The 25974-nt window shown below is 38.0% G+C and overlaps 1 protein-coding gene across 1 annotated transcript in view; it reads right to left on the bottom strand.

The window, feature by feature from the left end:
- LOC135480081 (ras-specific guanine nucleotide-releasing factor RalGPS1-like) overlaps nt 1–25974 on the bottom strand; it is a 65415-nt gene that overhangs the window by 18760 nt on the left and 20681 nt on the right. Inside the window, exons 3-6 of the mRNA XM_064759826.1 lie at nt 8888–9001; nt 8177–8227; nt 4030–4113; nt 109–198 (exon numbers count right to left, since the gene is read on the bottom strand). Coding sequence (XP_064615896.1) covers nt 109–198; nt 4030–4113; nt 8177–8227; nt 8888–9001 — 339 coding nt within the window. The remainder of the gene's footprint in view (nt 1–108; nt 199–4029; nt 4114–8176; nt 8228–8887; nt 9002–25974) is intronic.

The following is a 25974-nucleotide window of genomic DNA, read 5'->3' as shown; positions in this document are numbered from 1 at the left end:
ACACTCCAGTCACTGTGCTATGCTAGCATGCTAACCACTAGGCCACGGAGGCCTCCATCAATGGTAGCCATACTAAGTCTACATGTATTCATTCATGTGACTACTTACCTTGGCTATTTTTATAAAATGGGATAAAACTTCAGCTCTATTCTTCAAACTCTGGGAACTTAAAATCTCTTTTTGAACCCAGAAATTGACCTATGAAAGAAAAGCACAAAAAACATACAACCATGTTAATACATTGAAAAAAATATGTTATTATATTTAAAATGAAAGGTAACTGTAAGAGAACTACAACAAGTCATACACAATTTATTTATCTGATTAGTGTTATATGCCGTACTCTAGAATACTTCACATACTGTAATTCATCAACCTTTTCCCATGTTTGCAAGGTTTTTATTTAAGCTTATTCCGAAGGCATTACTCTATGTACACTGGTAAAATCACATTTTTGGTGAAGTAGACCTCAAACTGGCCAACCCAACAAATGTAGTTTTGTCTCCAAAATCAACTTAAAAATGTGCATAAATTGCACTGAAAGTTGCTCTTTTGTATGAGAAAAGGTTGAGGAATTAGCGTACCCCGTAAAATGACCACAAATTTCGTTAATGACTAACTTGCTTATTATTCCTTGATTCTAAGAGTTCTACTGATTTTAGAAAGGTGTTTTGATGTTTGCTTGGAACATGGGATAATATTCTTTTAGTAAATTATAAGTTTCAGCGCACAAAAAAAACTATTTTGTGATATTTATTTGCCTCTGAAAATGTAGGCCAAAATTCCAGGACATTTAGGGTACACAGCAGAGGGCAGGAATATGGTTGGACAGAACCATTTCATACGGTATACAAGAAAGCAACTATCATAATCATGTGCAGAATGTCATACAAAATGTTTTGACATTTGAAACATGTTAAATCGTATCCTGAGTAACAGCTGGAACACAAAAACTTACATTTATTACTTATTTATTTATGTAAAGGCCCTTTCATCCCTACTGTTTGTGTGCCATCTGTCACTTAGTGCAAATACGAATATTTTTTTCTTGCCTAAAAATAGCTGTTGTTATTAGTTACACTATGTCAATGACCAAAATATAACAAACAAACAAAAAAGAAAAAAAGGTGCCACAAAAACAAAATTAATTCTTCTAGCCTTCAATTTTTTTTTGTGCTGTTTTTGAAACAATAAAATATAGGCTATGAGAAATAATAGTGGACAAAATTAGTTTCAGGCATGATGTCAACTGACAGGGTTGAAGCTCCACACCTGTTACTGCACTATTCTTGTCACCTTGAATGTTATACACATACATTATACTTCAAAATGACACCACTGTGTTTGTGTATTTGTGCCAATATTTGCAACATCACATGTCTGCCCTTGGAAAACTCCAAAAGAAACAGTAACAAAAATGACAAGGACAAGTAGGTTAACAGTACTCAAAACAGCCCTTCAAAGGTGACATAAACAGATATGGTGTGGTTATTAAAAAAATAGGACGAGTTCCAAAAAACAAAAAATAAATAAATAAAACCCAGTTTTGACATAATGAACAGAAATATTGATATGATATTTTGGTGAGTCCCCATTAATGAAAATTAGTGGACAGTTAAGTCTATCACAAAATTTCCTGGCCTATTCCAGTCTAAAAATTTGACTGATTCCAACTTGCTGTTGGAGATTGGCTAAACTGATGTCTTCTGAAGGATAAATATTGAAGGTGTTAGGAAGCTGTGAAAACTGTAATTCTTCGACCTTTTCGCATGTTTGCAAGGTGTTTACTTTAGCATATTCCGCAGGCATTATTCTGTGTAAAGTGATACGATTAAACTTTCTGTGAAGCCCAAAAAATGGTCGATCCAACCAATGTAGTTTTGTAACCAAAAATAAATTATAAATGTGCATGAAGTGCACTGCAAGTTTCATATGCGAAATGGTTGAGGAATTCGGTTAATGTAGAACTAGCACTGCCGTCTGTCAAGACATACCTACAGCAAAATGATCTCATGAATTTATTCCCAGAGAAAATTTTTCAATTTCTCTTCTCTGCAACTGGAATATTTCATTACATGTACGTTATTAACTGAACAGTCTGCAGTCTATGTACACACAATATTAAAGCACATGTGAGCAGCTATTTACATATACTGTATTTGTTATTGTTATTATTTTCACTGAAGGAGAGGAACTTCAGAAATATCCCACTGTTACATGGTTGTCACTTATCTTAGCTGAAGGTAAGACCTGGAGAGAAAACATGTGTACAAGCACATATTTGTAAGCCAGCTGCTTAAGTAGAGGGTTATCAGGTGAGAGTAGGGACAGTTGTGACGTCAATAGCAGCACAGCTGTATTTCAACGCTAAACTTCCTTAAAGCAAAGCTGAAAAATATTTCCTAAGAGTTTTCCGTCGTTTGTACACTAAATGAGCTTAAATTTCGCCCGTGACAAACTTGCCCATTTTTCCTGATTCTGAGTGTACTACTGATTTTAAAGTAATGTAAATGACCTAAATGCATTTATTTATTTATTTGATTGGTGTTTTACGCCGTACTCAAGAATATTTCACTTATACGACGGCGGCCAGCATTATGGTGGGTGGAAACTGGGCAGGGCCCGGGGGAAACCATCTGCAGGTTGTTGACGGACCTTCCCATGTACGACCGGAGAGAAGCCAGCATGAGCTGGACTTGAACTCACAGCGACCGCAAAATGATCTAAATGAGGTTAAATGAGCTTAAATTTCGCCTGTAACTAACTTGCTAATTTTTCCTGATTCTGAGTGTACTACTGATTTTAGAAAGGTGGTTTTAAGATTTGCTTGGAACATGGAATAATATTGTTCTGAAAAATTGTAAGTTTTAGCACCAAAATAACATTTTGTGACATTTATTTGCCTCTAAAAATGCACTTTTGTGGGTGAAATTTAAGGTCATTTAGGGTACACGTAATATAATATCCATCCAGAAAAAACAGGGAGAATTTTTCCTTACAATGCCTTATCTTTTTGGTTTTCGAGTGTGATGCAAATGGTGCTTCGAAAATAGTTCACAGCAGCAAGGGATAATGCTGACTTAATTCTAACATGAACATTTATGCTAATGAGGTTGGGAAAAGGGACAAATTTTCTATATACCAGACTTGAGCCTTTCGAGAGGTCCCCCCCCCCCCCCAATAGTACATATATATATATATATATACTGTTTTTTAAACAAAGTTTTAAGGCTGTACTCAGTAATACTTCACTTATATTTATTTATTTATTTGATTGGTGTTTTACACCGTTCTCAAGATGGTGGGAGGAAACCGGCCAGAGCCCTGGGGAAACCCACGACCATCCGCAGGTTGCCACGAGACCATTCCACATACCATCGGAGAGGAAGACAGCATGAACTGGACTTGAACTCACAGCCACCACATTGATGAGAGGCTCCTGGGTTACTTCATTTATATATGTATGACAGCAATCAGAATTCTTGCCAGAGAAAAACTGCCGGTACCACCGATACCTCAATAGGCACATGACAAGCAGATTTCAAGTCTACAACTACACTGGTTATCAGCATCAGAAAGTCAACACTTTATCCAATGAACCACTACAATGTATGCACACATGTTCTTGAATTGAGGCTACAACAGGAATTTAACTAAAATTTTTTTGGAATTCTTGCCATTATTCTGTTATTAACAAACCAAATAATTACGTTTCTAAAACACAAATCAGACTTAAAATTCGGGTCATACTTGCACGAGGCTGCAACAGATAACTTGTCTGTGCATGTGTTACTATTCAAAATTTGAAATAACGTTTTTAAAATTCATACAGGTCGTTCAGAATCGTTTCAACAATATAAAGTGTACAGGTCCTGGTCTGATATTTTCAGAAAGGCAAAGGACTTTTCGTGATAAAAATTTGACTTGATAAGCAAATATGGATTATTTGCCATAAATATCCAGTGCAGCCTCCTTAATAGAGAGTAAGATAAATCTCAATAAAGATTTCTAACGCAGGTGTCAACTTACATGGTTAAATCTTCTTGTAAAACCTACAACATTGGGGGCTTTGATTAGTTTCTCTTTGGTTGTCCATGCACACGATGTCATTTCCTGCAAGAGAGAAAGGAGAATGAATTCAGTTGTTTTCAAATATTAAAATCTGCATGTACTAATCCCACCGAACTCACAACCTATTCACATACCACCCCATTTTCATACCAACCCATTTGCACTACCACCCATTTACATACTGACCCATTCACACTCCCACCCATTCGCACACCAACCATTTCACACTCCCACCCATTCACATACTAACCCATTCACACACCAATTCCTTCACACTCTCACCCGTTCATATACCAATCCCTTCACACACCAACCCCTTCACATACCCATCCATTCACATACCAATCCCTTCACACTCCCACCCATTCACATACCAACCCCTTCACATACCAATCCCTTCACACTCCCATCCATTCAAATACCAACCCCTTCACATACCAATCCCTTCACTCCCACCCATTCAAATACCAAAGCCTTCACACTCTCACCCATTCACACACCAATCCCTTCACACTCTCACCCATTCACACATCCACCCATTCACTCACCAACCCCTTCACATACCCACCCATTCACACACCAATCCCTTCACACTCCTACCCATTCACATACCAACCCCTTCACACTCCCACCCATTCACATACCAACCCCTTCAGAATAGGGCCAAGATAGTATTGTATTAAATTCTTTTTTTTTATTGAAAAATGTTCTAAAAAATTAAGTCAAACTATCTTCCTTGACAATATTAAATGGTCTTTCATCGGACATATACTTCCGGGTAGTGTGTTCTTTGTCTTTAGATACCGGTGGATAAAAAGTTTTAACACATAGGATGTTAAAACCATTGATATATGTGAATACACCCACTGTTGTGACATTTTCAAAACTACATTTTGTGTACATGTACACTGTACGCAGTTCCTCAAAACACAAGATGAAATCTGCGCTACAGTGTTTACAGTTATGTCTAGCAGGAAATTCTGAGTGTTTGACAAATTTTCCCTCAAAACATAAACTTAATTTGATGTTGACTGTAAAATGTTTTTACTCGCATCTATATCTATCCTAACGATTTATGGAACACAAAAATATTTTCTTAACTCACTGACATTTGTCCACCTCCAGCAAATCACTGAACACAGTCATTTGATAATACACTTAGCTCTTTTGCTGAGCTGATAAGATAAGAGTCTAGTGCTATGGCAGAGTGGGTAAAAAATACAAAAAAAACCCCCAAAACATCAAGAGTAAATCTTTGAAAATAATGTAAACAGACATCAGTAAACGGAGAAGGGTGGTTCCCTTGGAATGATCAGGGGGTTTAGTACACAAGTTTAGATTACTCAGGGTGCAGTTTCTGAGGCAGTAGGGGTTGCCTTATCAGTTTGAACAGGAGCTGTAAACCATTTCCCTCCCTGACAGTCATTTATGATGAAATATCTACCAGATTATGTGAGTTGTCCACTCCCCACCCTCCTTTCACTAGACTGTGTGTGTTTACATGTAGAGGGTCACCCCTTCCTCCTCCCATTACTGTAAATGTTTGGGTGTGAAGTGATACCAGCTGCTGAGTCAAACAGTATAATGTCTCAGCTCTGACTGAGGGATCAGTGTAGGTGTGGGTCAGATAACTGGGCTAATCTACATGGAGCTGGAGGGGATGGGGGTGGGTGGTGGCTGGTGGGGGACAGAAGTCAGGGGATGAAAACAAACTCTGAATTGGTTATAGATGGAGCACAAAGAGCTCCACTTTGGGATGGGGGTTCAAGTGTAGGGGTGGGGATTAGAAAAGAGGGTTGGGATTAAAGGGATGGGGGATGGAGATAATCCCCAAAATATGGTCATGGATGGAGTTATTCAAGTACAACACAAACAGCTCCACTTTAGGATGGGGGTTCAAACGTGAGGGTGGGGTCAAGAAAGAGGGTCCGGATTAAACAGATGGGGGTCAAGAAAGAGGGTCAGGATTAAAGGGATGGGGTTCAAGAAAGAGGGTAGGGATTCAAGACAAGACAAACCCCAAAATATGGTCATGGATGGAGTTATTCAAGTATAACACAAACAGCTCCACTTTAGGATGGGGGTTCAAACGTGGGGATGAAGGTCAGGATAGGGATAGGGGATCAGGATTCAGGTGATGGAAGGATGGAAACAAACCCGAAAATCTTGTGCTAGATGCATAGAGTTATTCAAGTACAACACAAACAGCTTCACTCTTCAGATTCTTGTTGCACATGTACCATGAGAATGTTCAGTCAGGTGACTTTCATAAACTGACCAGGCACAAACAGCTTACATGAATATGTATTCTTAGTTTTGCAGTCATATAATAACTGCTGTGAGCCAATCATCAGCACACTCTTTGGTCACATGAACTAAGTACAGGAAGTTAAAACAAAAAAAACGCATCCTCGGGCTACAGAAATAACTCGCGCCTGATTGGCTAAAACTATTCCTGATAATACGATTGTCTCAATGTGGGTGATTTTGCCTACTTTCAACTGCGATATCCCAGATGTACAAAACCCACAAAATAAAAGGTTATGCTTTTTAAAATTCCTGTGGGATACTTTGATGCACACATTTGGTCTAAGTTTGATCACAGCACCCAATAATTCAATTGTCAACCAATTAAGCTGCTGGGCATATGAAATTAAATAGGCTAATCAAGTTTGTCCTAGGATCCAGCACAGAAAATTAGGAGCATATGGTTCTTACAATGTTCTTATTTCAACACTAGGGGCGCAAAACCTATACATTTTCATAATCTTTAAAAGAAAATAATACAAAATATTTGAAAATGGATGGTCCTCAGACTAACGGCTGAAATTGTAGGGAATCAGCTGTCAAAATTTTATTGATATGATGTAGATGTACATGTATATTTGTATTTCATCTAAAGTTTGGCATGTAAAAAAATGCACTGAAGCATATAAATGCCTTAAAATGACGCTTTTGACGAAGTTTTTTTTGTGATAAGTAATTAATCTTTACACAAAAATGTGGACGAATCAACCAGAATCGAGCAAACTGCATCACTTCAAAATTGTTTTAAACTTCAGTTGAAATACAGTGTATTTAACTTTTAAAAGAGTTAAATTTGGATTGCAACTGTAGTCTACATGTATTTACACCCTGTGAAACAGAATCCTGTGCTCTGTACATGCATGTAAAAGAAAGGCTAAAGAGAGTCTACAAGACAGAGAGATTTGGAGGGTAGGTTGTATCGCAATGTACAGGAGTGCATTTAGAAAGATAGACAAGGTTTCCAGTGTTGTAAACATCCCCGTTAGACTGTCTCTGTCAGGGTATAAAGCTCCGGAAGGCTCAGCTCATTAAGGCTTGTACACTTGGCTAATATCCAGTGCTTCAAATACCCACAAAAACAGAGTTTCTGGTTTCTTTGCATTCCACAGTCGTCAAACTAGTGCCAAAGCTACATGGGCTAAAATATCCCAGAGATTTACCTAATGGCACTTACAAAAACCACAAAGACTGAAAAAAGAAAAAAAAATCCCCAAAACCCAAGATTGGTTGCCAGAAATGAGGTATATTAACTGTGTTTATGAAGTAAACACTGGTGAAAATGTACCTAATATCGAGTATAAACAACTCTGGTAATGATAACCGACTTTCTCTAGCGCATCTGAACAGCTGTTTGTTGACGAAACCTTGAGTCTCGCAGCTGACTGGGATTTTTGAAAGTTTTTCACCTGCCTACCTACAGTTCTGAACAACAATTTACAAACAAATGACTTGTATTTACAGATGTGCTTCCACTTTTAAAGAAAGACTCTCACAGCTGACTGGGATTTTTGAAAGTTTTTCACCTGTCTACCTACAGTTCTGAACAACAGTTTACAAATAAATGACTTGCATATACAGAAGTGCTTCCAGTCTGAACTAGTTAACAAAATAACAAAAAACAGAAACAGAAAGAGATCTTGCAAAGGGCATCAAGATAATATCAAAATACTGATTACCCACATGAAGACTTGCTCTTCCTCAGAGTTGGTGTATATCTCTTACTGAGTTTTGAAGACACAATATGGCTTGATCAAATGTTTAAAATAAATTAAACTATAAAAGAACATATGACACTTACATCTGGCTGTATGGACTGGAATATTGGTAAATCCAATAAAGTAATTTGGCTCTGAAATAAAAAAATAACCACAGAAACAAGGTATAGTATACATGTACTTGTATCTCTTACAACATTTTGTTACAACTGGCAGATGAAAGGAAAGACATCTTAGTGAATATACTGAAACAAATGTTACAAAGCCAGCATAGATAAACTACTCTTGGTTTGAATGGAAAAATTATTTATAAATTTCCTGTAATTCACCTGAAGCTGAACTTTTTTTTTTCGCATAATTCTGACAGAGTCATCAAGCTTCAGAGGTTCTTTTTTTCCTTGAAAGTTTGATATTTATTTATTTGATTGGTGTTTTTCACCATATTCAAGAATATTTCACTTATATGATGGCGACCACCATTATGGTGGGAGGAAAAATCCCAATACCATGCGGAGGTTGCTGACAGACCTTCCCACGTACGGAAATTTGACAAATTTCTCATCAGAAAAAAGAGAAGGCATCAAAAGGATCATTTTAAGGCCTTATGTCCTTTCTGCAAGCCAAACTTTAATTGAAATATATAATTTATTTATTAAAATTAATGTTTAAGGTCATACTCAAGGACTTTTCATTTCAACAGCTACTTCAGAGAAAGCTCCATGCTCAAGGTTGCATGATATCACACTAAATATGGCACCATATATTTTTTTTAATTACAAAGACCATGAACTTACAGCAAAGTCTTCCGGTGACACTCTAAGAACGTCGAACACCACAGCATCATAACTTTTCATCCGTGGCAGACTCGCCCGTCTGTCCAAGGAATCTTGACTGCCCTGGCTGTTGCCCTGGAAATGAAAGGTGTAGAAAATAAAATCTTGCAACAACAACAACAGCAAAAATGAAGAACATAACATTCTCTGCATCTGACACAGAAATGCATTTTATTGGTGAAAATACCACGCCCAATGACATGAGAGCAACCTGGTGACAAATTTATACAACAACAAACCACAAATCTTGGGGGAATGATTTTCTTATCAATGTTAATAATGGTTTTCATGAAAAGGGGGCAAGTTACTTAGATTAATATCAGGAATTTGCTAGATAATTCAAAAATTTTGCCGTGTTTTTCACGGGGGTAATTTTTGCGGTTGTTTACCAGTCTATTGGGGTTCTCAGAATATAATAGACAAGTCCTGGGGGAGGGGTGGTTTAAGCATAACTAGCACATGACATTTATCCATTATCCTGTAAATAACATGGAACGACTGCTCGTCCAGGGCACCATTACCGCAATTTCACCTTTCCACATATACATACGCGATTGCTACAGTTTCCATTTATAGGGGAAATTATCGCTCATTTTCTCACCGAGCTGATGTAAATACGGGTGGAGGCCAGGACAACCAGCCTCAAGGCAAACCAGAATATATTACAGCCAGAGATTCTAATTTTATAATAACAACTGCACACGTCGTTTGCAAAATGAACAATTCCCAGCCCATATTTATACAGTAAGAGTGCAATTATAATGGTTTGCGAATGCTGGTTCCCCTCATCTTCCATGGTTTTATTATAGTGTATTGGGTGGAAGTTTATTGCAAACAGAAGAGAACACTGAACTGTAGGTAAGACTGTACAGGTATGGCCACACTTAAGAGCACGAATTCCATCGTAAAAAACATATCTGTTAGAAATACAAATGTCAACGTTTGCCAACAAAATTAACAGCATTGACCTAAAGCTTAATGTAATGTACATTTCAGGAAACCCCCCCCCCCCAGTAAATGTCATAAAGGCGAATATGTACATGGGTATCCCCACATCTGCATGTGCACATGTATGTGCGAGATCCGTGGCTTATCTGCTCCAAGCTGATCTTTGCATATTTATACATAGGAAAGTCTATCCCAGAAAGGTTAATGGAAGTACAGGTACATGAGCACTGCTTGTAAAACTCTGTATGAAGCCACAGGTCGGTCTGTCTGTATGTCTGTCTGTCTGTGATTGAGTCTGGCTGTAGACATCCAGCTAAAATCTCATTCACAAAAAACTTTTTTTTTTTGTCTGTCTGTCTGTGATTGAGTCTGGCTGTAGACATCCAGCTAAAATCTCATTCACAAAAAACTTTTTTTTTTTTATTAAAACAAAATTCCAGTTGGATGAACACACATCATACATCTGTTTAATTAAAACTACGTGTAACTGTTGAAGACATTTTGGTCCAAATGAAAAATTCAACTGAAAAACAGAAAGTAGAAACTTTCCCAACTCTATGTAATTGCTGATAAAACCTGCTACTCTGCATAACCATTAACCACATCAACTATTAGGAAGGATCCGGTTTCAACGTTTGTAAAGTACCTCGGCTCAATCGATCATATTTTTTGACATATCAACATCTTGCAGACAAGGTCCAAACTGATAGTGTTTCAGTTTGTTAGCTTAATTGACTGTTATACTGTACAGGTACGTGTAGGTGTATCTGTACATAAAAACCCAGGGATAATCCACATGCACCTGATATAAACAGACTTTCAGACAGTATGTGAATAAATACGATGTAATATTTGTAAACCAAGACCGATCTATAAACTCTACACCCACATGTGACACTAGCTAACTGAACGACCCCCAGAGCTGGACTTATAAGGGCCACACAGGAAAGTTTATCAGGTGCCTTCCTTAACACCTGTTATCTCCGAGATGATGAGTCAGGATGACTTCTCATTCGGACTGACGTGTACTGTTTACAAATTGAACACAATCAATAATCTGAGATAATCATACACCTCTGCGTTACAGCTGTGACTGATATGACTTGTGTGCATGCGCACAGGCCTTCACGGTCTCCAGTGTATACAAAACACTTAGTCATTTGTACCAGAAGTATGGGGACCTAGTCAAAGCTACCAAAAGCATATGTATTATATGTACATGTATACAGAATACAGAATTTCTCTGGATGCCTTGATGGTCATTTGCATTAAGAATATCTGTAGTATACAAAAAAGAACAAAATACAATACAACAATTTGGTTTAAACAATTTACATATTTACTTAAGGTATATACTAAATTCAACATTGTGAAGTTTAGAGAAAAAAAAGTGTCAAATGTAAACTGTTAAAATTTAATGTAACACACATCTTAACCATTTTCAATTTTATACTCTATGTCCAACATACATTGGTTAACAATGCGCTCATACAAACCCAAGTACATCACAGATGACCTGACAACTACATTGTACATGTTGAAATTTCCATGGAGCTCACTGGCACAGAACATTATGAGCTTGCAAGTACCATGGAGACGTAATGAATACATCACTGGTTGCCATGGTAATTATGTGCTCATAACCTTAAGAAGGCTTTGTACAAGCGGGCCCTGGAGTATCTTAAGACTTAATACAAGATTTAATTTCAAACCAAGTCCTCAGTTTTGTACTTTTGTGCCCGAAATAATTGCCTACCAGTATATTAAATATAAACTTAATCTGCTGGTATATACTCCAACTGCATTGGCTTTTGAGTTTGGCTAAAATTTCAAGCATAAAATCTAACTTAATACCAGTATTAGCTAATACATTTTTCACCAACTAGGCCCAGTTTCTATGTGACCAGACACACACTATGAAACACACATCTACACGTACTTAAACATCAAAATATATACAAACCTTTCCACTCTCCTCAAACAGGAGAAACTGTGCCACGGTTATCTCAGACATTATGCTGTTTCTACAGCTGCCGCAAGTTGTCTTGGTTAAATCACACCGATGTAGAACCCAGATCCAATCGCTTCAGGTGTATACATGATACAGGTGCTCGTGCATGGACGCACAAATGTTTGACAAAAAATCGATAGGTACACATGTATCAAAATACATGTATCACAGGTAACGAGATGAGGCAAATATTTCCAGAAAACACTCAACAGCCGGTTCTTCAGTTAGTCAAGGATTGTCCCTTCAAGTCCTTGGTGATACCAAGGTTTAAGTTTCCCAATTAACATTCCAAAGGTGTGTGTCTACAGTTCACTGCTATTTACCTGTACAGTGATAATGCCACAGTTAAGCAATCCTACTCACCAACATACAGTAAAAGTAATTCTTGGGTTCTGATCACACGCTATCAAAGGTTCTTGGAAATTCAACTTGAAACCCAGCTGTTACCATTAACTTGTTTTCACACCTAAATGAGTTTCTACTTCACAGGTCTCTGCTCTGCGAATGAGCAAAAAAAAAAAAAAAAAAAGGCACCACTTGATCTGGTGATTCCGATAAAGTTCCAATCATTTCAAACAAATATCCATACTTCTGGTTAAAATCAGAAGTCAACTCCACAGTTCAGTGCCCAGTGACAGCACACTGATGAAATCTGGACTTATAACGTTGGCCAATTTGCATATCATAAAGATTGATCATTCCTGGCACAACTGGGACATTCAAATGGACTACACATGTGGCAGTGAATCTTGTCAAAACCAAAATGCTCAACTTCGTAGTTCAATGCCCTGTGAAGGTATGCACAGTTTCAGAAGTCAGGGCTTATTCTGTTGACAAATGTTGGTACCATAAGGATTCATAGCTGATGAAAATGATACACTTTCTCTGTATCCAAAAGCTACAACAAATACAGAACACTAGAAGCTCAAGTCCCTGGATCACTGCCTTGTGACTGCACAGTGACAAAGTCAGGACTTTCTGGTGGTCAACTCCCACATCAGCAAGATTCCTGGCACCACTTGTATACTTTCTCTGTATTCAGGTCCAAATCTACATGTAGCAGTGTTTCTTGTCCCAGCCAGATGTGTCTACAGCTCCACAGTCCAGTACTCTCTGACTGAATGTGACAAACCAATGACTTTGTATACATATATATACACACACACTAATGTCTGCAGGCCTCTCTCTCTCTCTCTTTCTGGATTAAATACCAGGCTGTACCATATGTGGCCTGAGAACAGCTGATAACTCAGCCAGTCTATACTATCAATACACCCAGAGGAGCCAAAGGAGTGTGGGATGGGGGTGACAATTAAAACCCTACAGACTTGTCCCTGTCAATTTTACAGCCCCTGTGGAATCTAAGCATCCAGCATTTAGTCAGTCACTATCACCACCAGATTTGCCCTTTACAGTGTACCACCATATGTCACCAGCAACCAACCCTATACAGGCCCACACATCAAGGGCTATGTAACATGGATGGATGTACCAACAGTTGACCCTAGATATCGTTTATAACATCAGCCTTGTACTGAATACAAATCTATTTACGCCATACATGTCCATGTATATATCATTGGTTTGATTGATTTTTGTTTAAAGCCCAACATGTACATGTACAGATGAATGGGTCCTCTCTTACCAGGGAAGAGGGGGGGGAGGGGTCGCATAACTGTTTATTTGTGCTTTACTGTATACATATACATAATCTACATGTATACTGGGAGTGGAATTCCCATTTACATGGCCATAATATGCCGTATACATGATAAATCACAAACCTATCCCAACACAAGTAAATGTTTGTACACTAGTTATGTTTTCCAGGACAGTTAAAAAACAGATTATCGTCCTTGAACGTTGTACCTGATGAACTCTCCGACTTCCACAAACATACATTTGTGATCTTAATACATACACACATGTATAAATGCCTAAGACGAATAAGTCTGTCTCATGACAAGAAAATTCTTTTTTTTTTTTCTTTTTCGCTTCTTTTTGGGTTCATAAAAAGAAATGATGTTTCATTCCAAAATTAGATTTTTTCTCAATGTAATAAGTTTATAACATACACATTTACATATGTATATTACATCATCCATACGCAGATTGGTTCCATAGTTACACACAACAAATTACAAGCAAAATGAAGGCCACAATTTTATATTTTAAATTCAACGACCACTGAAATCACACTAAAACTTCCATCAGAACAGAAAACAACCAAGCCTACACAGAACGTAGGCCTGATACATATACAGACCCAGAAACCACACCTGATTTATGAATCCTGTATCAAAAGTTAATCCCAAAAGTTAATCCCAAAAGTTATCTGATAAATCTGTATAGGAATGCTTTTCATCAGCTTCGAGAATTCAACACATGTACATGTCTGCCCACATGGAGTCTCTATAGGCTGAGCAATAACACTACACAATGTGCTGTCTTAAGAGCAACTTTCAGTGCAAATAAAGCACGTTCTGAACTTGATTTTGGAGATAAAACCACATTGGTTAGATTGGCCAATTTCAGGGTTTCACAAAAAGAATAATTTTATCAGTCAGCACAGAATAATGCCTTGACAATATGCTTCAATAATAAACACCTTGCAAACACGTGAAGAGGTTGGAGAATTACGCTAGTTGTTGTTGATAAAAAAAATATACTTTAATTCCTACAATGCTTACGGTTTTCTGGGGAAAATAACTGTGGTTTTACATAACTTAAACAATTCTCGTTTGAAAGGATAGATATATGCATATGTTGGCTGAGATTACTGTCCTGGAAAATGACCATAATTCCCCACAGGACTGTCGTGAAATGGTCTTCAAAAAAGGGACTTTAGGAAAACATGTGACCAGGGTATTTCGATTATTGCCAGTAAGTAACATGTTAGTTCCACATAAAGTCACAAAGTATCGATCTGAGATTTAATGCAAGTACATCTTAAAAACATACCGCCAGTTACATAGCTTAGTCTATACAAACACAAAATGCATCGCCATCCATATGTTATTCCTTGCTTAGGTCATATTTCCTATTATTTGCATTAATTAGGAATATAAATGCCAAAATACTACAAAGAAATAAAAATACTAACATTAAATTTGGTTCTTTTTTTGGTAAAGTTTTTGACTCAAAATTGTTATTATATTATTAAAAACTATGCAACTGTACGGACTGTGTGTACACTGTAGCTCTGCTTTTTAGGAAATCAGGGTTGACTCTGTATCCCCTTACAGTCAATGCACACTGTACAAGTACATGTAACTATATGTACTCAAGTATTAACTGAGGCTTAAGACGGACTCAAGTATTAACTGAGGCTTAAGACCCACGACTTGACCTCTGACATCTGCGAATATACATGTACATGTACACACAACTTTCACCTCACACCACCAGGTGTCAAAATGACTGCCCCCCCTCCTCCTCCCCCCCCCCCCCCCCCCCCCACCCGAGCTCCTAGAGACCCACACTGGGTGAGCATGGAGAAAGAAAAAGGGCAGGTATCCATGTAAGTACAGTACAGTCTGAGTAATCCGCAGATGGGGGTGACATTTGCAGAGTCAAAACTGGCAAGTGAGAGGGTCATGTGAACTGTAAACAGTAGCATCTTCCCAACCCAGCCTCCCACCTTGCTGTCTCCTGCTGTGATGCCAGCTGGGCCGCTACCCTAGTTGTTCTAAGAAACGCTGGTACCCTAGTTGTTCTAAGAAACGCTTCCATCAATTTGTACCACACCATGTACCATAAATTGGAGTGATTTACTTGCTGCTGTTTTAATGCCATACACTCATGAATTTTTCACTTATACATTGTACACTCACTCATTTTACGCATGGAGGAATATGGAGTGCCAGGGAAAAAAAAACACCCTAAGCTGCAGTTCCTATTCTTACCTGGATAACAAATGATTTGTTACCTGGATGAACAAGTCACATAAATATCCTAAACAGCTTCTCTTCTCATTGACAGGGAAAGTGCTTTGACCGTTCAAATTAATTCCACCACAAACTCCTACCCGCATGATATCCACAAATATCCTAAAAAAGCAACTGTCACTCCTATACATTTACCCGCAAGTACAGTACACTACAACTGTAAAATAATTTGATACCATAAACAGTTTCGACTCTCATACATTTATGAATACCATGGAATATGATTCTACTCTTATCCTGAAAGCAACTGCTAATCCCACAGGTAACCTGGATACCAAGGGATTCGACACTAGTTTTACTACATTATCACCCAACAACCCAGGACTGTATTTCACGGCTTCAGATAACACAAGAAAACAAAGCAGAAAAACTCTTTTTTTTTTTGCCAGAAAGACTAAACTGGCCTCTATACTTATAGAAAGTACATGAACTAGATGTACACAGTATGTACGTATCCACATCTATAAATGTTAATACAAGTACTTACATCATTTTAGAGCAGTTGTCCCATTTTGACTATACAGGACATCTTTTATTGTCCTCCGAACAGGCGAACAGACATTATTCATGAATAAAAATATAATCCAAATTAAACTATCAACATGGCGAATGTATACCCTTACAAGTACGTGTACATGTAGCGGTGTGAATTCCCTATCTGATATCTGCCATTAAGTCACTGTTGATTACTGATCTATATTCATTTCATTTGTGTTTAATACCACGCTTAAGAATGTTTCACTTAAACAATGGTCATCGGTTTCATGGATAAAAGGAAACCAGAGCACATGGCACAAACCAACACCATTGAGAAAACAACTCTTACACTCAACAGCATGTAAGGTACAGACCTTTACCTGTAAAGTGATATTGGTGACAGCCAAGTGATTGTTAACAAATTTCATGTCAGACTGCATGAACATGGCAACGCTAAAAGCTTATTGTCACCTGAAGGCCCCTGAAACAGTGGCGATTGAATCATGACATTTAAATCCCTGTCCCAGACTCGGATTGAACGGACATCTTGTGCGTTTAGAATTCAATTACTAGACAAGCTTCTTACAAACTCCGCGCCACAGAACATTTTATATCCAAAAGCAACGAACCACTTGGCCAGAACCCACCCAGCACAAACAATCAATACATTTTGAAAAAAGTGAGGAGCTTGCTTTTACCTTCCACTTCCAGAGTTTACAGGTACCCGATGCAGAGATGATGAGACGATTACCATTAGCCAAGGTGATTATTTTGGTAGATGCCGATCTAGTCATTGTCATATGGGTCCTCATAGAACCCTTATACGGGCTGATATTCACACACATGTCTCTGCTATATCCTCTCAGCTGAGACATGAAAATGTCCCGTTAAACCATGGCAAATTAGCACAGGTAAAACTCATGAGCAGAACAAATGGTGGAGATCATCAGGTATGCCAAGTCATGTTCTCTGATACAAAGGTGCATCATTCATAAATAGAAGTGACTGTAGCTCAATTCTGCATGATCTGACACAGGTAGAGGTACAGGTATGTACATCCAGGTAAAAAGAAAAAAAACAGGCAGCATCAAAGGTGAGTTTTCATAATCCAAGGTCTTTAGACTCAATGGTCAAGGCAATTGTCTTTCATAACGACAAGGTGTGAATTAACTTGACACCGACCAGAACAGACAGGTGATACTCCCTCATTCATCACTTAACAGGTAAATGTTTTCAACTTCACCAGTACATGTAGTCCCTTTTCACAGAAAGCAGTGGCTAGATTCGTTTCCACTTCAAGCTTATTCCTTTAGTTCATAGTACAAGTACCTGGACTTATAAAAGACAATCTAAGTCCAGTATTTGTAAAATTTTCCACATCACAGATACATGTATGTTGTTGTACATGTATATGCAGATGCCGATACCGTCAGTGTGCTTGCGCGAGTGCAAAATGCGCGCAGTTAACATAAGGAATCCTTTCACGTCCATGCAGTATAGGAGAGTTCAGCTTACAGGCTACATGTCAAAACACTGCCCACCTCCACTATACACAAGGGCACTTCTCTTTTCAGTTAGACATTTAGCGAACTATTTCATTCACAGCCTAGGAGGGTATGTGTCCAGCTGTACCTCTCATAAAAACCCTCTCCTAAACCTGCGGAAGCTATCAAACCAATTTTACCAGCTACTGCATGGTACTAGCAAACTTCAGGGCTACAAGGGCTCTCAGGCTCATGTATACTCCATCCTGGACCAGAAGCCTTAGGGGATGAGGGTTAGATCCCTGTGGTACATGTAGATGCACATGTACCTATATAACACAAGTGAGAGGAGCCAGAAAGCAGGGTGTCTTACCAATGGGTAGCTGAGTAACCTTAGATCTTGGCCTAGTAAACTAAGAAGGTAGGAACAGTAGTGACCCAGGGAGCAGATCAAGCCCTGGCTGGCTCACTCATAGCCTGGTTTTGAAGCCTTGTGCCTCAGGCCTATACCCCTCCCCTAGTCCCTCCCTAGACTCAACCCAACCCCCAATCTTCCTCTTCTGTGTCTACCCTCAATTCTCAACAAAACCAATCACTAAAGTACACCTTTAACTGAAATCTGAAAACGTAATTCACAAGATTTTGCGAACCTAATTTCAGTGTTCAGGTACGTGAGTGAGTGAGTGGGGTTTAACGTCATGCTCAACAATTTTTCAGTCATATGACGACGATCAGGTACATGACTTTTTATCTACAGTCATTACAAAACAAGCCGTCCAGATCAGATAACTTAATTTTCTCTAATTAATATAACATGTGTGGCAAATTAAAGGATACACTACAATTTTTACCTGTGGTCCGATTTATTGAGGAATTTAAAAGCTATATTAGCATAACTGTAGAAGTGAAGTCAACGAAGCCCAAAAGCTACTGGCACCCTAAAGTTTTGTGAAAAACTTTATTGCATGGCTATGTTCACCTAACTCATGCACATGGATGTACATGCAAACTACATACTATGTTATCTATAAGTGTACAGTTACAACATAGTGACTGTGTCCCGGTAATCAAGAGAGGTATACGCATGTTCGGAAGGTGTTTGTTCAAGCGTATTCTGATTTCATTATTCTGTGTTGACTGATAGAATTATACTTTTTGTGAAACCCTGGGACTGGCCAAAGCCAATCACTGTAGTTCTGTTTCCAAAATCACACCAACAATATGCTCAAATTGCAATGAGAGTTGCTCTTTCATATATTCGAAATAGTTGAGTGTATACATGTAGGTATAAAGTGAAAAGGCTATAGGTATTCGCACCCATAACACTTTACAAAAAGTGTGCCAGGCAAAGTGACTGAATAGCTTCTTGAAGAACGTCAACATGTACCTACTGCATGCGTGTCAAAGGAAGCTAGGAATATGTACACTTTGGGTGTTACTAATTGGAAGGGAGCTAGGAACATGTACACTTTGGGTGTTACGAATTGGAAGGAAGCTAGGTACATGTACACTTTGGGTGTTACTAATTGGAAGGAAGCCAGCAACATGTACACTTTGGGTGTTACTAATTGGAAGGAAGCTAGGAACATCTACACCTTGGGTGTTACTAATTGGAAGGAAGCTAGGAACATGTAAATTTTGGATTTTACAAATTGGAAGGAAGCTAGGAACATGTACACTTTGGGTGTTACTAATTGGAAGGAAGCTAGGAACATCTACACCTTGGGTGTTACTAATTGGAAGGAAGCTAGGAACATGTACACTTTGGGTGTTTCTAATTGGAAGGAAGCTAGGAATACAGTACAGAGGCAAGGTTATGTAAAGGTACAGGCATACCCAGTGATTGCCTGAGTGGTGCTTAATTCTCCCTGATGCTTCTCAGTATACCTATGTACTTTAAGTCCTCAACCTTTTTGCATATCAAATGGCAATTTTCAGGGTGATTTATGCACCTTTTCATTTTGCTTTCAGAGACAAAACTACACTGGTTGCGTTGACCAATTTCAGAAATTCACAAAAACTGTAATTTGATCAATCTATGCAGAATAATGTTCACACAATATGCTTGAATAAACACCTTGCAAACACGCAAAAGGTTGAAGAATTACAGGGGTGGGGGGTGGTGGATGATGTACTGTATAAAAGTACATGCACTGAAAATGGCAGAGTACTTTCTGACCCTGTGGTAATTAACAACCAGACAAGTATAGTAGTAGCCAGTCGCTCTACAGGTGATTAATTGCAACAAATTCGTTACCAGAGCTCAGGTAAAACTAGAGCTCAGGTAAACCCACATTTGACGTCAACAGCTAAAACTCAAAATGTGCACCTGTGGCTAAAATTGAATCTGAGTTCTCCCAGGGGCCTTGTAGAATTACCTGTACATGTAAAGCTAAGGAACATGACAGATGAGTGTAACTTACAGAGATTGACTTACATGTAAGATAAGTATCCAGGGGGAATTTAGACAAGAACAGTGTGCTGTATGTACATGTGATATCAGCGAACATGTAGTTTTATACCTGTACTATGTGTGCAAGCACCTGTAGATGCGCATGTGTATGTAAATGCAGGATAGAAATCCAAACACAGTAAAAGATGCCCAACCTATTTAAAGATTTATTACATGAAGTTTTAAATGCAGATGCTAGAACTTGATCTGAATTTAAGATTTTTGTTTCAAAGTTAAACATTTTATGATACGTAATACACATGTAAGTACCAAAAAAGTACCCCAGCCCAAAATCTGGGAAAATCTGCAATCCACAGAAAGGAATTTGTGTGAATTATGTGCACAAATCTAATTTTGAAATTGAAAATTCACAAATGAAACAGTGTTTGGGGTGGCATCTTAAAAGTTTAACCAATGCTACGAGACAATCTGATAACACATGTAAATGGACAGCTTAATTAAGCCATCCATCAACGAACAGAAGGACACTTCATAGAGCAGACACATACACTGATGCCAACTGACACTTCACTCTGAGCTGTCAAATATAACTGCTATGCAAATTAAAAAGGTGTACATGTACATGCATATATATCCTGAAGGACATAAACACAATTTTTGCTCCTTTGATAAGAATTGTTTTTTGCTCCTGACATTGGTTTGACAAAATTTCCACTTTGAGCAAATAATGGGCTTTTTATATGCACTCCCAAATTGTTCACACAGTTAGAAGATGTTAATGAAAATTCCTTATGCATATGTACATGAATAGTTGTCTTGGGAGTCCACCACTCCAGAACCTCCAAGTTTCCACCTCAGTCCTAATGACTGACAGGAGCCAATGTAATCAGAGAATGAGTTGATGACTGCAATGAATACCTTGTGGAAAGCATCTGGAACAAGGTAAGCAAACATCTAGCCCTACACATTTCCTGACAGATTAGGTACAACTGGCTGGCTAGATTTTACATGAAGATTGAAAACACCTGGAGGGGAAATGAAATGTAATCAGCTCTATATATATACCTCAATTTTATACAATAGCCATGTATGCGTTTATTAAAACACCCCCCCCCCCCTAATCTGCCCATGCTAGCCTTGTAGAATTTTATACTCACATCAAGTGGGAGCAAGAAGCGTTTCAAAATTTTTTTTAAAAAGCTGTAAAATTAATATAAACCCTAAAAAAGTTTCCCAGGCTGATGAAAAACATACAGCAACAGAGACTAATGAACGTTTTTCATTTATGTTTTTTGCTTGCTTTTTTGAATGCATTAAATTTCATAACTGCAAACATCGCATCCACCACGAGTACTTGTACCTACACCAAAATATGAGTTATTCCCCTTGTTTTGATTTGGAATCCTGAATCCTTGCTTTTTGGGTGGTGTCTATTAACCATGTGTCAAAAAGGTACTGGAGTCCACAGGTACAGACCCAGACCCAGCCCTAGGGTCACAAAGCGATCTTACACTTACATGTAAGTAAAAATTTTAAATCACTTTAAAAATGTCATTCTTGTGTAAAAAGGACAAAATATCGTCTGTCTAAGTAAATTCCGAGTAATATATTTGGAATAATAAATTTCAGCGAAGATAATGGAAAGGAACATACATGTGGCAAATTTAATGATTGAAATTTAAACTAAAGTCTAAGATTGCCTCATGATACCAAGCCATAATTTTGTCTTTTACTCATGATGATTGAACTTATTATCAGGTGGTAACCAGTTTGTACTTCAGTAAACTTTTGCACTGTTTGATATGACCAAAGCTCTTATTTTACTTTGTTTTTAATTCTCTGCCAGGTAAGAAAAGTAGCCTTTTACTCAAAAAGATCATAAAAGCCTACTAAGTGGTGTTCCAAGCCATTTACCAAGTAAATGTATGCGTCCTTGATCACTCCCCTCAAAAATCCTGATGTGGCGTCTCTCTGCATGCATTAATTACTGTAAGATACATTTAAATGTGGACTTTTCAATCTGTAACACAAAGCCGTAACCTAGTGAATTCAGCTGAAGCAACTTTGTGCTAATTGTGCACGACTTTTCAATCTGTAACACGAAGCCGTAACCTAGTGAATTCAGCTGAAGCAACTTTGTGCTAATTGTGCACGACTTTTCAATCTGTAACACGAAGCCGTAACCTAGTGAATTCAGCTGAAACAACTTTGTGCTAATTGTGCACGACTTTTCAATCTGTAACACGAAGCCGTAACCTAGTGAATTCAGCTGAAGCAACTTTGTGCTAATTGTGCACGACTTTTCAATCTGTAACACGAAGCCGTAACCTAGTGAATTCAGCTGAAGCAACTTTGTGCTAATTGTGCACGACTATTCAATCTGTAACATGAAGCCCTAACCTAGTGAATTCAGCTGAAGCAACTTTGTGCTAATTGTACATGACTTTTCAATCTGTAACACGAAGCCCTAACCTAGTGAATTCAGTTGAAGCAACTTTGTGCTAATTGTGCACGACTTGCGTATCCTGACCAGAAAACATTCACACTATAAATTCCATCACCTGCACAATCCTTTATTTATAGACAAAACTGTGGAACTTGTTCTTACGCAAATTAATCTAATGCTTTAAATGAGTTGTAATTTTAATCTAAATTTAAAGAAAGCACGCGAGACAAAATATTTATTTGTGAATTATATCTGTGAATACCCTGTTTTATACCATTCAAGTCAACACTCTTAAACAGCTTAATGTAACCTTTCATTTGGATATGCGACTTAATCATTCTACATGTAAAAAATTCCTTATTTATTTGATTGGTGTTTCATGTCGTACTCAAGAAATCTTGCTGAGCAGGGGTAAAACTCAGTCTGCTGGCAGACTTTCCCACATACAGCCTGACAGGAACCCAGGTAAATCACAGAATGTAGATGTCACAATTTAAATCTTACATAAATGTACAATGAACAACTCCCACAAGCCTCCAAAATGATTTTTTTTCCTGACTCTCTACAATGCACACAGAATGATTTATACCTGCATGTTCAGACTGTTTAAATATAAACGTAAACATGTTTATCTTGAACAACAGCAGGTGAACAAACGCAAAAAACCCAACTCACCCAAGATAAGAGGGCAGGTAGAATACAGCACCCACAGTCTGCGGTCTCTGTTTCCTTTCCCATCTTAACACAAGCCAGGTAGCCCTTAATCCGGCCAGGTGAGATAATCTCTACCGTTTACCTGTGCGCTGACAGGGGATTAAGCGTAGCCTACATGTACAACGTCTGTATGTGGACAGCCATGTATATACATGTACCCACATTAAAGCCCTGGCTGCCTTAAGAACCTGCATCTTAAGGACGATCTTAACGGAGTCTCTTAAAACAAAAGGGTTGACGATCCACACGATTTTCCCCCTCAAGCCACAAAAGGCATCTGACCCACTTTCCCACGCACAGGTTTTTAATTAAGAGATAATGTAATAAGACAGCCATCCTGTTGTTCAGAAGGTATGTTTTTATTAATTACCACTTAACCCATGCCCAGTTACACTCGTATATATCAGCTGATCTTTGTTCGCTTCAAGCCTCACATACACACAAAGGTTCAGAAGATCCGTGTTGCAACCTTACCCAACAGCAAGCCCACTCATCCCCCTTTTTTTCTTTCTCCCCAAGGCTTACAGAGAAAAGAAGAAAAAAAACAAAAAACAATTGCTTGCCTATTAATTACATTTCATAGAATAGCAATTACCTTCGATCCAATTAATGTTCTGAGCTGATCCTTGGAACTTGACGACTTTTATCAGCTGAACCAATTAATATAGCTTCTTACGCATGGATTCTCTTTTTTTTCGCAAACATCGCAGTACACTCTACTTGCTCTACATACATGTGCCTGGTGAGGGTTACCTGTACAGGTTTACTGCGCTTACTCGTAAGCGTTGTTCTCATTACATGTCAATTAGTCCCTGACAAACGAGGTCATATAAAGCTCAAATCAAGCTCTTGCATACATGTACATGGAGTATCTCGAATTTCTTTCCCATCTCTTCCACAAAAGTAGAGAGCTATTGCACATTAATCTGTTACAGAAAATTAAGCAAAAACATTCTTCTGAAAAATGAAATTTTTGAAACTAAGCTTTTTCTTTTTTCAAAGGAAAACAAATGTTCAAGCTACAGGCATTAATCTGACAATATATGTCGTAAACAGGGGCAACTTCTATCTCTCCTAAAGGAGAAGAACAAACTGAGCCCCAGTGACATCTAAAAGATGACTTTGCACTAAGCAAATATTCATAATTTCCAAGACAAAAATGATTCTGTTGCCAATGTATTTGATTTATTTCCATGTTGTTTCATGCTTATGTACATGGATATAGTCATAAATCAACATTTTGACTTCTGCAATATACAGAATAATGGTTAAGTTAGGCTACTTCAATATCATAGGTTGAACATGTACAAGGTCAAAGGGCCATTGCCTTTGTTGGGCTCAGTGAGGTTTTTGATTCATCCAAAAACTGGAATGCTGTCGTGTAAGCAAATATTTTAAGTATTCTACTTTTTCAAAACTAACTACATAACTAAATTAATGAATAACTTACAACAGATAAATGTCTTGGCAATCACCTGTTGTCACAAGTGATGTAACTCATTAATACAATATGACATCCAGAGTTATCTCCCATTAGTTTGCAACAATTTCCATTCCTCATGTTGACATGGAGCTGGCATTAGAACAGCTGGGTGATATACTTTCTGTGACAGGACATCTGGGATTCATGGCAAAGCAGAGTTAAGTAAAAGACAGACATGCTTCAGACACGAAGACAGGCATTATCACTAAGGGGACAGATTGTACCTTGTTGTTCTAAACTGTGTAGAAAACAGTGAAATTCTAGTAGCAGGTGTACCTAATAATACAATCTCCACAATAAAAGATAGAATTGAATGTAAATATAAAAAATAGAAAAATAAGCTTCTCTGCACCTTTGTATTTCTGATTTCAAAATCTGATTTCGGCCATGGTTTACATGGTACAGCCATAAATCTTGTTTGTGTCTGCATATGACACGTTCTGAATGAACTCAAGTGTCAACCGTTTAGGCTTTGGGTCATACATGTAGGAATGCCACTTGATGAAAATCACAAAACAATTTCCACATCCATGACAAATATTCCCCGGACACTGTAACATTCCCATCTCTAATGCCATCCCAACTTAAATTCTTGAATACGGTGACTTAGCCAGGGCTGAAAGAGTGCCAGTCCACTATCCCAGCCTCTAGGCGGGCCTTATAACCTTTGGGTTCTGAGACGGCACTGAGCATTTTTTTGGATACAATTTTCCAAATAACTCAACCATTTCTAATGCTGTTATTCCCTTGCTTAACAAATAACTAGGGAAAATGTTCCCAATATTAAATATCATCTATTGTGTTTGTTTACATAAAAAAAAGTGCCTAAAAAAAAATAAGAACTCTTTTGAAATCCCTCCAAGTTCAACCAAGCTTACATGTGTTTGTCATTGGGCTTGGTCAAATGAGCAGTGAATACATGTATGTATTTTTCCTGCAGGTACACAATATGTAATCAGTGATGTAAATATCTCAAACAATAGAGCAATACCAGCTGCAGGATTGCAACAAATGCTGAAATACATATGCTTAAAGTTCACTGTGAGTTGTAAAGCCCAGTTTATAGACAGGTCTACACCCAAGAAAGCTAATGTTTGGCCAGCAAATTATACTTGCAATATGCAG

The sequence above is a fragment of the Liolophura sinensis genome, chromosome 13 (genome assembly GCF_032854445.1).
Source record: "Liolophura sinensis isolate JHLJ2023 chromosome 13, CUHK_Ljap_v2, whole genome shotgun sequence".
In the NCBI taxonomy this organism is placed as follows: Eukaryota; Metazoa; Mollusca; class Polyplacophora; order Chitonida; family Chitonidae; genus Liolophura; species Liolophura sinensis.
The sequence above is the reverse complement of the archived record's forward strand: the minus strand, read 5'-3'. Positions and strand labels throughout refer to the sequence as shown.